This window comes from Marmota monax, unplaced genomic scaffold, assembly GCF_021218885.2.
Source record: "Marmota monax isolate L192 unplaced genomic scaffold, Marmota_monax_Labrador192_F-V1.1 WCK01_AAM20220418_F8-fsc00015, whole genome shotgun sequence".
Taxonomy (NCBI): domain Eukaryota; kingdom Metazoa; phylum Chordata; class Mammalia; order Rodentia; family Sciuridae; genus Marmota; species Marmota monax.
Window position 1 is genome coordinate 19,905,547 of NW_026692194.1, and position 14,789 is coordinate 19,920,335.

The following is a 14,789-nucleotide window of genomic DNA, read 5'->3' on the forward strand; positions in this document are numbered from 1 at the left end:
ATGTACACATACATATGTATACCTATATATGGAGATATGGAGGGAGAAAGGGAGGGTTAAGGGAGAGGCATGTGTGTGTGTGCATGTGTATGTGTGTAGGGGAAGGGAAATAATCAAAGAATGAGGATATCAAAGCAACTCTTCTACCCTTTCTTCATATTTCACTATGAAGATGTGCCCCAACTTCTTAAGAATTTTCTGGTTTATAATAAATTGCACTTCAAAAAGACCATAAAAACACAAATTTAGTTGACAGGCTACAATGGGATTCAGAAAAAAGACACAGTGAATATAGACTTAGGTGCATTTTCATGCTGGTGATTTTTCTTTTTTAAAATGTAAGCCACTAATATTTTAAGAAAAAAGTTTAACCCAAAAGTTGCATATTAATATTATACAAACTGAAACATAAGTGACTTTTTGCACAGTGTATACATGCTTACATAAACTCAAATAGGTACACATTTAAAACAATGTCCATTTAACATTATGAAAGTTCTAAAATACATAAAAGCATTAATACTTTCTATAAAACTACAATTAGAACATCAATTTGCTACAAGCATATAAAAACATCAAGTGCTTTCTTGGAGTTTCAAGTTACCTCTTCACAATACCATCTTACTTGCATATATAGTCCTTCTCCAAAAATCAATATGGACTTTTTTTTTTCCTCAGAGGTTTATTTTCCAGGTACATTATAAGCTCAAGAAAACGGACCTAACAATTATGCAATATAATTATGTCATAACAACTTAATTGCACATAAGCTTTAAAGTAGGTTTGGATGAAGTTCTCAAACACTTTGGTATATGTTCTTCAGAGACTTATTAGAAATAACAAATTAAAAGTCCCTTCAATTCCCATTTTACATTAAAAATAGACAAGTCTTTGGTTAAAGTTCTACATTTTGGGCATTTATTATCAATCAAAATGGTCCCCAAACCAATAAATGGTGCTGATGTATTATTACTCTACAAGACTTCATTTAACCTGTTTCTGATGCAGCTGGATGCTATAAATATTCATTTACTATACTAAGTCATTGAGTTTCAATCTTTCACTTACAAGCAGAGAAATTGATAGGTTTATCATTTCTCTGTAAATTTTCTGTTGTAACCTAAACTGTACAGTAATTTCCAGTAACTATAGATACTGTTCCACAGTATATGTGATTATGATTAGAAAGATGTAAAGCATTAAATTTAGAGTTAGCTTATTCTGATAAGTCAATATTAGACTGTAGGTAAATCTGCATTAACTATAGCAGGTTGCCAGATAATGCTTATTTAAAAACCCCAAACCATTCCATGTACAAGAGAAACTGTTGCAAATGTATGAAACAGCAGATATACAAGGAGAACACCAAACATACTTTATTAGCACAAAAAAGCAGCCATAACAAGGCACAGCAAGCAGAAACATACATTAGCAGTCAAAGGGTTAGTGTTGCATACAAATATAGCTTTTGTTTTCTGTAGCCTTGGAAATAGCTACAGGGATATAAAATAACCTTCAGTAGCAGCTGGTAAAGAAACTAAGGAGCACTCTCCAGCAGCACAGAGCACATTAACAAAAAGACATGAGAATGGGATTTGGCTACTATAGTGCAAAATGTCTAGGACAGAATTGAAAATTCGGTTCAATACTAAGAAGCAACCACTAGAACTTGATAAAACTTCCCAAAGCGCTCACTCAGGTTGTATTACATACTATTCTAAGTGACAAAAAGGTGCTAAGTTATTTACAGATACAATGGTTGTACAGTACCTTTTAAATCTGCAATTTCGATTTCAAATTTTCCCATTAAGAATTAACTGCACTGAAATTCTATTAAATTATACTTAAGTGATTCAGCTATGAGAGTTTACAACAAAGATAAATACTGCCATCCAAATTATTAATTATAGTTTAACAATATTCTCAACACCAGCAACCACTGTAGTTACTATTATCTGACTTGTTTGGGCATCTTCTAGTCTCATTTTCTTCATGGTTCACAAACTCATCCTGGGCATAGGAAAAGATCCAATTTTAATGGAACAATGTTTAGACTGAACACATCAACTTAAAAAACAAAAATCACACGCAGGACTACAATTGCAGCAGCTATTCCAAATGCCTGCTTCGAATTAAAGCACTCATTTAAAAAATGAATAACTAAGGCCTTTAAATAAAACTCTACTACTAACCTTATAAGTCTGAAATTTTAAAAACAACTATTTAGAAAACCTGGTTTACTTAACAGTACCTTTTGCAGAAGAGAAAAGGAGACTGACTATAAACTATGTCAACACTTATGTGAACTGCACTATGCCCTTGTGGCCAGAAAATTGCATTTTTTTTCCCCTAAGAGGAAGGCAGTCTTTTATTTATTTATTTTGGACTTCCAAAGCTTGACTTATAGTAACTACAAACATCACTACTTTTGGAAGGTTATAAAAAATTCTTAGAAAAAATAATTTCAAACATTAGTCAACTGCTGAAATACTCATCTACTATTAATTTGTTCTTTAATAAGAAATAGAATTCTTCATAGCAAATGCCCCAGAGTTGCCTCCATTAGTTACTATAGCCATTAAAAACCAAACTCAACTAAATGGGCAAATGTTTTTGTAGCCTTACTGAACACCTGCAGCTCTATCCTGTTGTTTCAATAGGCACCACATTTGTCTGAGTAACAGTAGACTGCATCTGACAGAGACTAATAACTAAGCTTACACACCGTATGAAAAACCAAGCACCGACACTGTGCTTCCTATACGTGTACTGTCTGATGCACATGAAAGCAGACCTAGTTAATGCCCTTTGGGAACAGAAGAGTTTACTTCGCCTTGACTGGTTCTCGTTCTAACCAGCGAACCCTAACTTTTTGTTTATAATGGTACTCTTTTAAAAAATCCTGTAACATGGATGGTAGAGGGAGACCATCAATTCCATCATATGTAGTGCACCTGCAGATCACTGCACGGCAGATATACTGCAGGCTGAAAGGAAAAGTCCTGTTCAGAGATATTGTAAGCAATGGTTCAAAAAACATGCACGAACTGGGATCTTTATAATGTTCTAGAAGTCCTGTTACAGTGGAGGAGTGAAACACACATGGGTCATGGGCATCGAAACTGAAGTTGTGGTTCCACTGTTCAATCCGGGCATGCAGGGATCTGTTATAGCGGCGGAAGCTCACAGAGAAGAGGTAGTCCTCTTGTGCAGAGTCCCTGAGCAAAAATGTGCCTTCGGGTTTCCCTTCCAGTAGGGCTTCTGCTTCATATCGGTCCATCACGCCCCAGTAACAAGGATTCCCGGTAATCTGAAGCAAATCCGGCACGAGGCAGTGAATGTAATCAATCTGCGTGTGAACTTTCCACGCTCCCTGTCTGCTAACATGGGCATGGCTGTCTCCAGATACCTGACGTTGTTTCTGCCTCCGCGACTGCAAACACAGGGTGGTTGTGTCCTCTTCCGAGTCACAATTAGTTTGTGGAATTGCAGAACTGTCCCCACTTATTTCTGTCATTCCAGGAGCTAACTTTGGTCCCAGTTTATATAATGGATTAACCTGTGCAGTAGCTTCAAATGTATGTATTTGTGCATTGGGAGGGGGGTCCACCCCTTCTTCAATACTAAGCCGTCTTCTCTCTCTAAGTCTATCTTCTTCATCTTCTGTAGAAACCAAAGATGGATCAAATGTATCAAAAAATGTTGAATGTGGGCTCACAGGAGCTGTATGCTGTTTAATCAAATGCCATTTTTGAGCTAGATCTGAGCCAGCAGGAAAAGGACATTTCTCAAGCATTAATTCAGAAAGATGTATTTTTCTTTTATTGGAAAAGAGGGGCTTTGATTGCTTGCTATAAGTTCTCATGGGAAAACACAAGCCCACAGTATCCTGAAGCCTTTGTCTCAGAGAGCGGCTCCCCAGGGTTCTGCTGGGAACACTGTCCATGTCGTGTGCAGAGCTCACTCCATAGCGCCGCTCTCGCCTTTGAAGTCCACTGCGAGTTCTACCGAACTTTTTATCAGTGTCCAATGAACTCTGGGTCTTTGTGGAACAGGAATGTTTTTTCTTCCCTCCCCATGGGGCATGCCGCGAGTAGGAATCTCTTCGTGCAATTCTTGCTCCGGGGGTGACACATGAATCATTATCTTTCTCAATGCTTATTTCAACAATTTGAGGAATTTCAGTGGCACAGTTTTGGTTTCTCCTTGAAGAATTCTTGGATGGGCTTAACCCCAGTTGTAAGGCAATATTTTCTCTCAAAGGACTGCTTTGTTGCTGAGGAACCATGTCTCCTAGACTGATGTTTTTCTCTTTGACAGACAAACATCTGTTGGAATTCATGTCTACGCTTTCACTACGGCTTCCTCCCTCATGGCTGAAGAGATTCTGACACCTGTATTTGAAGTTATTCCACATTTTCCCCACTTTATCCATTGATTATAAGACCTAAAGACAGAATAGGAAAAGGAGAAAAACAAATTAACCAAAGTGGCATGTGAAAAGAGATAAGGCAGTAAGTACTCTATGCCCCTTAGGCAGTCAAGAATTTGCCTTACATTGCCCCTGAAAGTGATGATGCAAACTTTCTGTTTGGTAGTAGGTAAGCCTACCAGGTCCTTCAGAGGCAAAGGCCATGACTTCAGCCAGTCATGACTTTCCATTTCCTTTCAGGTAGAATACTCAAGACTCAGATGAAAGGAAACAACTCTTCTCAATTAAAATCTGGTTTCTTTCCCCAGGCATCAACCTGATTTGATTATCGCACTGATTTTTGTCTCCCTACTTTGAGTAACTGGAATATTGTCCCAAATACTTCAAAGGGAAAACAACATTGAAACACACTTGTATTTAGCTTTACAAAAGTCATAATTATCAGGACCACATCTGTGCCAACACATTAAAATAAGTTCCGCCAGGTGCAGTGGTAAATACCTGTAATCATTCTAGTGGCTTTGGAGGCTTGAGGTAGAAAGATTGCAAGTTTGAGGCCAGCCTCAGCAAATCAGTTTGGCCCTAAGCTACTTAGTGAAACCCTGTTTCCAAAAAAAAAAAAAAAAAAAAAAAAAAAATCAAAGGGGCTAGGATGCAGCTCACTGGTGAAGTGCCCCAGGGTTTTAATTCCCAGGGCCAAAAAAAAGTTTCAAACCCTTAAAGTAGGAATTTTCCCAATTTCATTTATTAACTCCTTCCCTGAGGTTAGTTAACAGGTTAATCACTTGTTAAAACCCCATATCTTCCCTTCCCATTCAATAATATATCACACTTAATCCACAATTTTGAAGAAGCAGTGTTAATAGGAAAATAGGAGGAGATAGAATATTTAGGTTTAAATAGAAAGGTGTCTTTGAGTTTCTAAATTTTTAAACCTGGGAGAGAAAAACTAATAAAGTAACAGAAACAAAATTATGTTATGACACTGTAGGGATTGGAGGAAAAAAAAAAAAAAAAAGCAAAACCTTATGCAATTAACAGTCTGTATTCTTGCTTCTTTTGGGGAGTGGGTGGAGCCTGAAGCAGTTTCATGGTACTTTAAAAAATATGGTTTTAAGACAGGCACACACTATTATCTCATTCAATAATTGGAAAGTTGATATTTTTAGAAGAAATGGCAAAATCTAAACATATGAATTAAACATATTCCCTAAAGACCTTAAAAGAGCGTACTATAGGGATACTGCTACAACGATGTTCATAGCAGCACAATTCACAATAGCTAGACTGTGGAACCAACCTAGATGCCCTTCAATAGATGAATGGATTAAAAAATGTGGCATTTATACACAATGGAGTATTACTCTGCACTAAAAAATGACAAAATCATGGAATCTGCAGGGAAATGGATGGCACTAGAGCAGATTATGCTAAGTGAAGCTAGCCAATCCCTAAAAAATAAATGCCAAATGTCATCTTTGATATAAGGAGAGCAACTAAGAACAGAATAGGGAGGAAGAGCATGAGAAGAAGATCACCATTAAACAGGGACGAGAGGGGGGAGGGAAAGAGAGAGAGAAGGGAAATTGCATGGTAAAGGAAGGAGACCCTCACTGTTATACAAAATTACATATAAGAGGAAGTGAGGGGAAAGGGGAAAAAAAAACAAGAGAGAGAAATCAATTACAGTAGATGGGGTAGAGAGAGAAGAGGGGAGGGGAGGGGAGGGGGGATAGTAGAGGATAGGAAGGGCAGCAGAATACAACAGACACTAGTATGGCAGTATGTAAAAAAGTGGATGTGTAACCGATGTGAATCTGCAATTTGTATACGGGGTAAAAATGGGAGTGCATAATCTGCTTGAATCAAATGTATGAAATATAATATGTCAAGAGCTTTGTAATGTTTTGAACAACTAATAATAAAAAAAAGACAAAAAATAAATAAAAAGGGGGAAAAAAAACCCAAAACCACAGCCCCATAAATAAACATGATTTCTTATTTAAAAAAACAAACAACAACAAAAAAAAACATATATGGATCAACTGTTTTATCACATCATAATAGCAGAGAGCTTTGTAAAAAGGGTAACTTAAAAAGGTGTCTAATTTGTCATTTAATAAACATGGTACAACTTTTCTGGTTTTTTTGTTCATATTTATCCTCTTACAAGTTAGCATCAGTATTGGTAAACAACTTGAGTATGCTTCTTATATTGGCAAGTCATCAGAGCTGACGTTTCTATAATTTGGATTAATTTTCTCTCATAGATACTTGTATTTTCAAGAAGCTAACTAGAATGAAGAAAACATTAAAATATATCTTTTGGTTAAATTAATATTTATTGTGACCATGTGAATATTGTACAGAGTTAAGCCATTTTCTTTTCTTATACAATCATTTGTTTTTCCTAGAATAATTGCCTAAAACTTTTTGGTTTGCTTCCTTTTTTCTGTATCTATTGAATTCTTTAACAGAATTGTAAGATAACTCTCAATAAGGTCAAATGCTGCCTACAAAGTGCCATCCTATGACTTTCCTTAACCATTATTCTAGCAACTCCTTTTTCTTATGAAATGTTCTATTTCATTCTCATGTTTTCTATTCTTTCAGGAAAAAAACGAGGTTGGAAATAATTTATCGTCAAAATTTTGAGGGCCTCACCCTAATATTTTCTAGTGTGGCTATTGAAAGGTCTCAGACTACACCAATTCCCACTCTTCTGTTTAATTTTCTGAAAATTTGTAGCTGCTGCTTGCTGTTCCTCCTCCTCCTCCTCATTGTGGGCCTTTTCCTTTTCCATCCTCCCTTTTCAAAGTCCTTTCCATTAAACACTACACCTCTTTGATTATCTTCTATATTCTTTTCTATTTTGCATTTATTTTCCTTTTCTACATTCTGGTAAATTTCTTTCACTTCAATTTCCAACAATTCTATTTTAGTTATACTTCTTCCTGACAAAATTTAATTTCTAAGACCATTTTCTTGTTCTATAAACATTCATTTTAATAGCATCTTATTCTAGTTTCTTGGATGCACATCTCATTTCTCTGAAGATACACACTTCTTCAATGTTTTCTTCCTTGTTTTTCCTTTTAATACCTTAAATATACCCCCACCTCATTTCTTCTTAACATCTTTTTTCTCCTTGAATCTTTAGGTCTGTTTTTCATTTTAGAAGCTTCTGACAAGTGTCTGATGCTCCCTGACTGTCCATCTGCATTACAATGCTGATTAGAAGCCTGGGTGAGGCTTCTCAACTGTTGGCTTTACTACAAAGGAAGCAATAAGTTGGTTTTTATATTAGCACCCCCCCCAAAAAAAAAAATTTACTAGCTAGTAAATTAACTCAAGAGAGAAATCCTCTGATTTCCTGTATAGGTCATAGCACCTGACTACTATGTTATAACAACAGGGAAATAGGAGCCATTAGGTTTTATCCTCAATATTCAGATTCGCACTGAAATCTGTTTTTTCTAAAGTTATGCATATTTTCAAAAGGTATCCCAACCTTAGCTTTGACTGAATATCTTAGATTAAATTTGCCAAGCTATTAAACCTTTAGTTTTACCCAAAGTAAAGGAAGAACAGTCTCCTGGCTGTTCAGAGTAAAAGATATGTGGGAATCTGATCCATAGATTTTCAGCCTTCCTTGACCTTATCTTTCGAGGAACTGGCATCAGTTATTGGACCATGTTTTGAGTAGCTATGGTTTAGAGCTGTGCTGTCCAATCTATGTGGCTATATTGATCCCCGAATTGTGGTTTGGTTCACATACTGAAACTGTAATAGTTTAAATAGTAATTGGCTAAACATATTGCTTTTTCTTTTTACTTTTTTCATTGGTGCTACTAGAAAATTTTAAATTACACTTATAGTTTGGATTATATATCTACTGGAAAATACTACTTTAGGGCTACAGTCTGCAAAATACGGACTGAGAGACAATCTGGTCTACAGCCACATTTTGTGTGGACTGAAAGAATTGGGTTTTACATTTTTTAAGGGCTTAAAAACAAAAACAAAAAAAGAAAATCTGACAGAGACTACAAGTAGGCTGCAAAGCCTAAAATATTTTTTATCTTGCCCTTTTCAGAAAAAGTTTACTGACACTAGTCAAGAGTAAGCGTGTAAGATAATAAACTATATACTACTCTACACAGTAGAAGAGCCATATTCAGGAAATCCAGAAGTCTAACTCTCTTCTCCAAGTTTCTAAGATAAATTTTGTAGTTCTCCAAAAAATATTTTTTCTGATGAGCAAATTAAACCTGAAAAATGACTGTTTTAGAAAATGACCAAACATAAAACCAGTCATCTTATACAGCTGTTTATAGGCAGAAAACAGCAACACTCAACCCTTGGTTCAGGTTCACAGAGCGTGACACTTAGTTATTTCTCTATTTCTAATCTGGAGATTGTTACCAGATTGCATTGTGACAACATTGTCTCATTTAAAGAAAGCCTATTATGCTTCCATACTCCTTGGGGAAAGAAAGTGGATTTTTCTTGACATGGGAATGCTGTGTGGGCAGCTGTATTACTGGAAAACAAAAAATACTTACAGTGATTCATAGAATAGGTCACTTAAGAATCAAGGCATTTCAGCCATTTTAATATTTATGATTTAAGGTTTAAGATTTGAGGTTCTTTTGTTGTTAAATTTTCAGATATGCATTGTAGGACAGAGTTAAAATCCTCTGAGGTCTAAATTACAACTCTATTACTTTATAGTTTTACATAAAATTATACTGGACTAAAAAAGAAGGGTTAAATTTCAATTGTATTGACTCTACAATGAAAGTTTACCACCACTGTGATCTTTCACATTTCTATACAAGCTTAGCTATCCTTAAAGCTATCCAAAGCAAATTTCTAAAACTTTCCCCCAGGGAATCATAATTGAAACTGGTTTTATAATGCTTTTGTAAGTTAGATGACTTTTGTTGAAAAATTGTATTTAACAGGATAAGCTATAAATCAGAATTAAGGAAAATTAGAGGTCAAATTCCATTACTACACAAAATATTTAAAAGTACAGTTAGTCAATGGCCCCCTCAATGCCAAGCAGTATCTATTACAAAATTTCCACAAAACAAAAATAATCGAAATATTTCCCAGTACTTCATTTCAACAGAATATAATGCAAGATTTATTGGATAAAAAGGAATACTATAACCCAATTCAAATCCTTCCTCTACTATTCAGCCCACATAGATTGCTTCACCATGGTAATATTTTTCTAATACAAAGATCTTCAATCACAGTAACAAAAATTGGGACATATGAACTGATTAAAGTATTTCCATGTCAAATTCAGGTACAAGAGGCAGTTTAGGAGACTAAAGTTTTGTTGATATTTTGGTGGCATTTCAATAGTGTTTGGAAAAAGAACACAATATTAGTAATGTTAAGACTGACTTAATATTTCTTGGGATGTTTAGCCATCAGAACTATTGTTCCTTAAAAGAATTTGAAAACCATATGCTTTTTAAAACAATCTATTGTGAATTATTTATACACTGTATTGGGACCTGGTCTGTATTATCCAAATTGATAGCTATTTGCCTTAATACTAATATTTAATATTAGAGTAAACTATATAAAATTGCTCAGAGATACACTAAAACAGTGTGCATAACATAGTAATACAGTAGACCATGTGTACGTCCACTCAGAAAAAATGTGGAATCCTGATCTAATATGCCCAGATATTTCTATTCCCATTGGTTGACTTTAGTGAGTTAGTTATGGTAGGCTCCAAACCTGTTTATGCTATTTGTATTATTATAATTATATTATTTAATTAAATGCTAATGAACATAGTAGACAATGAGAGGGTTGGAAGTTTGACCAAGTTGAATGTCTTTGAAATAATGAAAATGGTGCCAAGAATTGAGAAGAATAAGACAAAGAATCTACAAGGATTCTATACTTGGAAAGCATCAGAAGAGTTTAAGTTCTTGTTCTACTTAAAAAAAAAACAAAAAACCCAAAATGGAATATTGGTGATACATTATAGGTATAGTTTCTGCAAGATAGAAAATATGAATCTGCAACTAGTAGACTTACTTTCAAAGAAAAGATCTTGGCTCCTTAATCAAGACTGACAAATGAGCAGGGTTGGTGGCGCACACCTATAATCCCAGTGGCTTGGGAGGGTGAGGCAGGAAGATTGCCAAGTTCAAAGCCAGTCCCAGAAATTTAGCAAGAAACTGTCTTAAAAAATAAAAAGGGCTGGGAATGTGGCTCAGTGGTTAAGTGCCCCTGATTTCAATCCCCAGTTTAGGGGTATGGGGGGTGGGAACTAAAGAATGAACATACAGGTAGAGTAAAATATTTAAGGTATGTATTCCTTTTTATGGCTTTTCTCAACAATTATTTAACTAAAATTAAGATTAAAATTTGTAGCCAAGATAGAATAGCATAATGTCCTCATGTTAACAGGAAGACATGACCTCTTTTGGGTTGGTGAACAAGGAATTCTCTGAGGAGGCGATATTTCAAAATTCTGTTCGGAAGAACGAGTAAAATGAATTAGGACAGAGTTCTACAGGCACAGAACAGCGTTTGCAAATGTCCTGAAGCCGGATGTACAAGGCTGAAGTTAACGCGGCTTAGGTAGGAAGGGGAAGAGCACCAAGATGAAGTTGCAGAGGTAGGCCTTGTAACCCATAAGAGGACAAGAATGGATGTTGGTTGGCCCTGCACTGAAGACTACTGCAGAGGTCCAAGTATGAACTCAATTAAGGTGGTAATAGTAGAAATGGATATAGAGATGTTTAGAAGTATAAATCTACAGGATTGATACTGACTGAAAATGCAGAATGAGAAAGAGGGATTTGTCAAAAATAATAATTTGGGCAGATGCATGGACAGAGATGCTATTTCAGAGAGAGAGAACAGTGTTGGCAAGTGGGGATTTGGAGAATGAATGAACTTAATTTTTGAAATAATGCAGTTGTGGTTATCATGGGGACATCTAAGTGAATACTCATTAGTCTACTGGTATATATTCATATAACAGAATACAATATAGTAGGAATGATAACCTATAATAGCTACTTGCATCAAAACATTAACTTCAAAAACAAAATGCTTAGAGAAAGAATAATAGATGAATACATTCATTATGAATAAATCTGCTTTTAAACAAGCAAAATTCAAAGTATGTGGTTTAAATATACATACATACATAATAATATTTTTTATATTATAAAAAGCAACAGACTGTCAAAAGTCATCAAACAATATGGATGCTTATTGTAAAGAGGGATATAGAATTAGGAGAAATACTCAGGAGAGGCTTCTAAGACACTGGAAGTTTTCTATTGTTTAGCCTGGGTAGTAGGCTCAAGGTTTTTGCCTATTAAATATTCTTTTAGACTGTCCCTGACGATTTTATCCACTCTTTCCTATATATGACACACTGCATAATAAAATTTTTACAATTACACAAGCCACACCTTTACCACAATAGAATAACCAAATACTGAACAATTAAAAAAACAAAACAAAATCTAAGGAAAACAAAATGCTCTCTCAACTCTTAGGTAAAAGGGTAAAACTGAAAGTAAAAAGCTGTTTAGAAAATAGCATATAGGTTTATTTTTCTAAATGGCAAATTTATGACGGTTAATCAAAATGTTCTTACTCTTTAACCTGGTTACTGTAAAGACAGCAATGTTAAAAAACCAAACCAAACCAAACAAAACAAAACAAAACAAAAAAACCCCCACCAAAACCAAGTTGGTCATGGTGGTGCACCCCTATAAACCCAACAATTTAGGAAGCTGAGGCAGGATAAAAAATTCAAAGCCAGTCTCAGCAACTAAATGAGGTCTTAAGCAACTTAGACCCTGTCAAAATACAAACTAAAAAGGACTGGGGATGTGGTTCAGTGGTTAAGCACCCCTGGTTTCAATCCCCATACCCTCCCAAAAAAGTTCCTTGCATATAGTACAGAGCAAACTACTTTTTTTTTTGTAAAGGGCCAGATAATAAATATTTTAGGCTTTGTGGGCCATATGATCTCTATGGCAATACTGAATCCTACCATTGCAGCATGAATGCAACCATAGATAATATATAAATAACTAAGTATGGCTACATGTCAGTAAAACTTTATTTCATAATTTTCACTTGTCACAAAATGTCATTATTCTGATTTCTTTTAACCATTTAAAAATACAAGATACATTCTTAACTCATGGGCTGTATAATGAGTTAAGAGGTAAGTCATATTTTACAGACACCACAGGTGTAGCATAAAACCTTTGATATTATGTTTATCAAAATCAACAGTCACTCTATAGAACAGTTTGGGGATTCATACTCTAAGCTCATCTTAAGTGCATAAAGATAAATGATGATGATGGTAGCAACAGCTGCAAGGACATTTACATTCCTGGGTGCTAAGCTTGTGCCATGCACTGATAAATGCATTTTTCTTCTCCCAATAAACTTATAAGTAAGTAACTATCTCAATTTTATAGATGTAGAAACTAATATACCTGAGAGATTAATAACAACCTTGACTTCTATTTCTTGAACTATTATCAGTCTATTCTGGTTTTCTACCTCTTCTTGAATCAATTTTAGAAACTTTATCCTAGCAATGTCATTAGCAAGTTCTTTAAAACTCCAAAGAATCCATCATTCCTATATCTTTTCAATTATTGGAGAACATAAAGACAGAATTTGTCTGGAATTAGTACACATACCCAAACAGAACCTCTAATAAATAATAATAATAAAATATGACAAAGGTAGCACATGCACACTCAAAAGAAAATTACTGGCCTATTTAATAAAAGAATACTTTGGCTAAAAGAATGCAGAGTAAAAAGTATATTCCCTTGCAGTAGCAAGTGTTTTGACTTTTACACTTGATGCCTATCTATTATGAAACCCATAATCCTTTATGTAGGCCTATATACCACTCGGAATGTTCTGGTATTGTTGTAAATAATGGATCTAACTACTTTCTACTGCTTTACAAGAATACTACTTTTAACCACATGGTCAGTTAAAATATTTGTAACAACATAATTTCAAAGAATGAGGTTTTAAAAAGAAGAAAATAAATAAGACATAGAAACAACTTGAGAGTCACAGTGATATAAGATTCCATAACAACATGTTCCCCTCCCAAAAAAGGGGAAAAATTTGAGGGCTATTTTTTCCTAATTAAAAAATAGGTATTTAAATTTATATTTTCATTTCTTAAATTTTACCCACACAATTCTGACTTTCAGTATCACATAGGAGGTACTCTAGGTCCAGCTTACATCCTATTTTTTGGCCCAAGTCCCAAATAGGAACACTGCCTGTACTTTGCTTAGGGAAGCAGAATGAAAAGGGCACAGGCATAAACTAGTCTTCAACACTTGAGGGCTGGAGGGGAGTTGATTTTAGCTTCACCACTTCAGAATGTTGTGAACTTGAATGTCTTCCTTCACATTTCTGAACATAAATTTGTTCCTGGTATAATGAGTATAATATCTACTTATAGATTATATAAAAGGATTAGAAATAATATTTTACTGGCCCCAGAAGACAATTTTTAAAAAAGTCAGAGGCTTTAAAAATGTTATCATTACTATCTAGCATCTTTAGTTTTTTTTCTTTTAAAAAATAATTCTCCCTTTCAGTTCTTCTGGGTTATATCACAAATGTCAATATGTTCCTATGTACAGTACCTTCCAGATAAAAGTTCTATTGATCATTAAACTTCTATATTACTTCCTAGGAAACACAATGTTGATTTCAATGTTTCTTATCAGTTCAAGCTACAGCTAATTTACAATATAAACAAAGGATAGCTCATCTGTATAGTTCTGGGCAAAGTCTAGGAACATAGTCCTTATTCATTTGTTTCTGGCTTCAAAATCCCTTTTTAGTCTATAAAACACCGCCACAATTTAAATTTTACTGTATAATACTGTACACTAAAAAAGCATAAAATCCTATTAAAGTTATGCTTCATTTTCTATAGAGAAAATATCTTATGTAATATACTAACAAACATACCATTTACTGAAATGTTTCTTATCTGGCCAGCATTACTGGCAAACTATGGGGTATGATACAGATAACATATGCTTTAGATTTAGCAGGACCTAAAATCACATTCATGCACTGACTAGCAGTGTGAGATCTAAGTCTTAGCCTTTCCATCTAAAAATAGGAACAATTACCACCTCTTACAAGGATAATGGTAATATAAGTACAGCTGAGTATATATTAGGAGCTCAAAATTGGTAGCTTCTGATATACAACCAATCCAAGACAGGGATGGTACATTTCAGTGATAACAACAAAAAGCAAGGCTGTTTTTATGTTGGGGGTGGGGAGA

At 34.8% G+C, this 14,789-nt stretch overlaps 1 protein-coding gene across 12 annotated transcripts in view; it reads right to left on the minus strand.

Moving 5' to 3' along the window:
- Positions 1-227: 227 nt before the first annotated feature.
- The window catches only part of Socs5 (suppressor of cytokine signaling 5), a 56,053-nt gene continuing 41,491 nt past the window's right edge, over positions 228-14,789 (minus strand). For all 12 annotated transcript variants that reach the window (XM_058573414.1, XM_046424828.2, XM_046424804.2 and 9 more), the window contains one exon: positions 228-4,447. In XM_058573414.1, coding sequence (XP_058429397.1) covers positions 2,825-4,435 — 1,611 coding nt within the window. In that variant the 5' untranslated portion in view covers positions 4,436-4,447 and the 3' untranslated portion in view covers positions 228-2,824. The remainder of the gene's footprint in view (positions 4,448-14,789) is intronic.